This window comes from Elephantulus edwardii, unplaced genomic scaffold (genome assembly GCF_000299155.1).
Source record: "Elephantulus edwardii isolate Elephantulus edwardi_28Jun2011 unplaced genomic scaffold, EleEdw1.0 scaffold00317, whole genome shotgun sequence".
NCBI classification, from domain to species: domain Eukaryota; kingdom Metazoa; phylum Chordata; class Mammalia; order Macroscelidea; family Macroscelididae; genus Elephantulus; species Elephantulus edwardii.
The window spans coordinates 2,368,073-2,369,642 of record NW_006400067.1 but is presented as its reverse complement, the minus strand read 5'-3'; the positions used below and the strand labels follow the sequence as shown (position 1 = coordinate 2,369,642).

The 1,570-nt window shown below is 54.7% G+C and overlaps 1 protein-coding gene across 1 annotated transcript in view; it reads left to right on the top strand.

Annotated features, from left to right (window-relative positions):
* Positions 1 to 1,050, top strand: part of LOC102853311 (mediator of RNA polymerase II transcription subunit 10-like) — a 6,900-nt gene extending 5,850 nt beyond the window's left edge. The window contains exon 4 of the mRNA XM_006901300.1: positions 951 to 1,050. Coding sequence (XP_006901362.1) covers positions 951 to 1,049 — 99 coding nt within the window. The 3' untranslated portion in view covers position 1,050. The remainder of the gene's footprint in view (positions 1 to 950) is intronic.
* The last annotated feature ends 520 nt before the right edge of the window (positions 1,051 to 1,570 follow it).

Sequence of the window (1,570 nt, the reverse complement as noted above, 5' to 3'; positions counted from 1 at the left end):
ACCACCCCAAGTACATTCCACTATGCAACCTTAATTGTGGACTCTTGTGATAACCATAATACCCTATCATACATCGCTTTTAAATTATTCTCTCCCTCATCTGTTTCAGTGCAGTATAAAGAACGAAAATCCCAAACCGGTTGCTGCTGGGTTAATTCTGACTTTGAGCAGCTTTGTAGGACTGGGCAGAACTGCCCTGTAGGATCTCCGAGGCTGTTAGACCCACTGTGGGGACATCTCACCCTGCGGAGGTGGGTTTAGACCACAGCTTGTTTAGCAACCGGGTGCTGGGGCTCTGCTGTCGCCTTTACCGGCCAGCGCTGCCCCTCCGTTGGGTCCTGAGGCAGTCACTGTTTCCGAGAGGAGACTGCCTGTCTTTCTCCAGGGGAGCTGGTGGGTTTTAACCTCTGGCCTTTGGTGCGTCCCACAAAGAGGTTTTAAGATTATCAGGTGCTGCTTTTAAGGTGAGGACTGAGGCTGCACTGAGGAGCGGTGCTGGGTGTCTGGGGGCCCAGGTGCACAGGGAGTCAGACATGGCGGTCCTTCGTTAACTGTGCTTCTGTGAGAGTGACTTTTGTTAGCTCTGTGGTGACACCCCTGAGATTGTGCTTCTGTGGAAGCCACGCCCACCTGCGTGCTCATGCCATACAGGACTCGAGAGGTGCTCCTGGGCGTTTGAAGCTGGTAGGGAGTTGTGTTTGAACATGGTCCCCTGCTGAGTGACTCTATGGACCTTGTGTGTGACAGCCTGCCTGTGGTGTTTGTGGACACTGGGCCGCAGGCAGGGGTCACCAGTATGGGGGTCTGCGGCTACGTCTCTGGAGGAGCCTGGTTGCAGGGAGCAGCCCAGTGGTGTGTGCTGTGTGTGATGTAAGTGTGTGTGGATTGTGCCCTCATTAGCTGGGGTGTTGGGTCTAAAAGATGTTTGACATGCACATCTTTCTTCATAGAAATTTAAAAGCCTGTTGATTCAAGAACTTTCCAAAGTGTTCCCAGAAGACATGGCCAAATACCGGAGCATCCGTGGGGAGGACCACCCCCCTTCCTAACTGAAGACGCCAACCTGCGCCTGTCCCGTTTGAGTGGCTGTAACAGTCTCACTGAGCTGACCACATTGTCCTGCGGTGGGTGCGCAGCCCGGGTCTCAGAGGCCACTCTGACCCGGGTAGTGTCTCCACACTGGTTTTGCAGTCTCACCGAGCTGATCACACTGTCCTGCAGTGGGCGGGCAGCTCGGCCCGCGGAGGCCACTCTGACCGGGTTAGATTCCCCTCACTGGTTTTACAGTCGCTCGGCCGTATGGCTCTCGCTCCGTTTGTCTCTCCCAAGGAATGCCCTCCCTCTGCCAGGGCACCGCCCTCAGGACGGACCAGCACTGCCCCCGGTGGTCTCTTTCTCCTGCGGGGAAGCTGGGGGGTCAGACTGCCCTCTTTTCATTGGCTGCAGAGTGCTTCATCCCCCTGTGCCACCGGGCTCCATGGGACTCCGGGCCTCTACGACCGTTTTGGAAATAAGAAACATGATCTGTAAATTAAATGTTTTTAAAAAACCATGCTTCATGTTTTTGTTC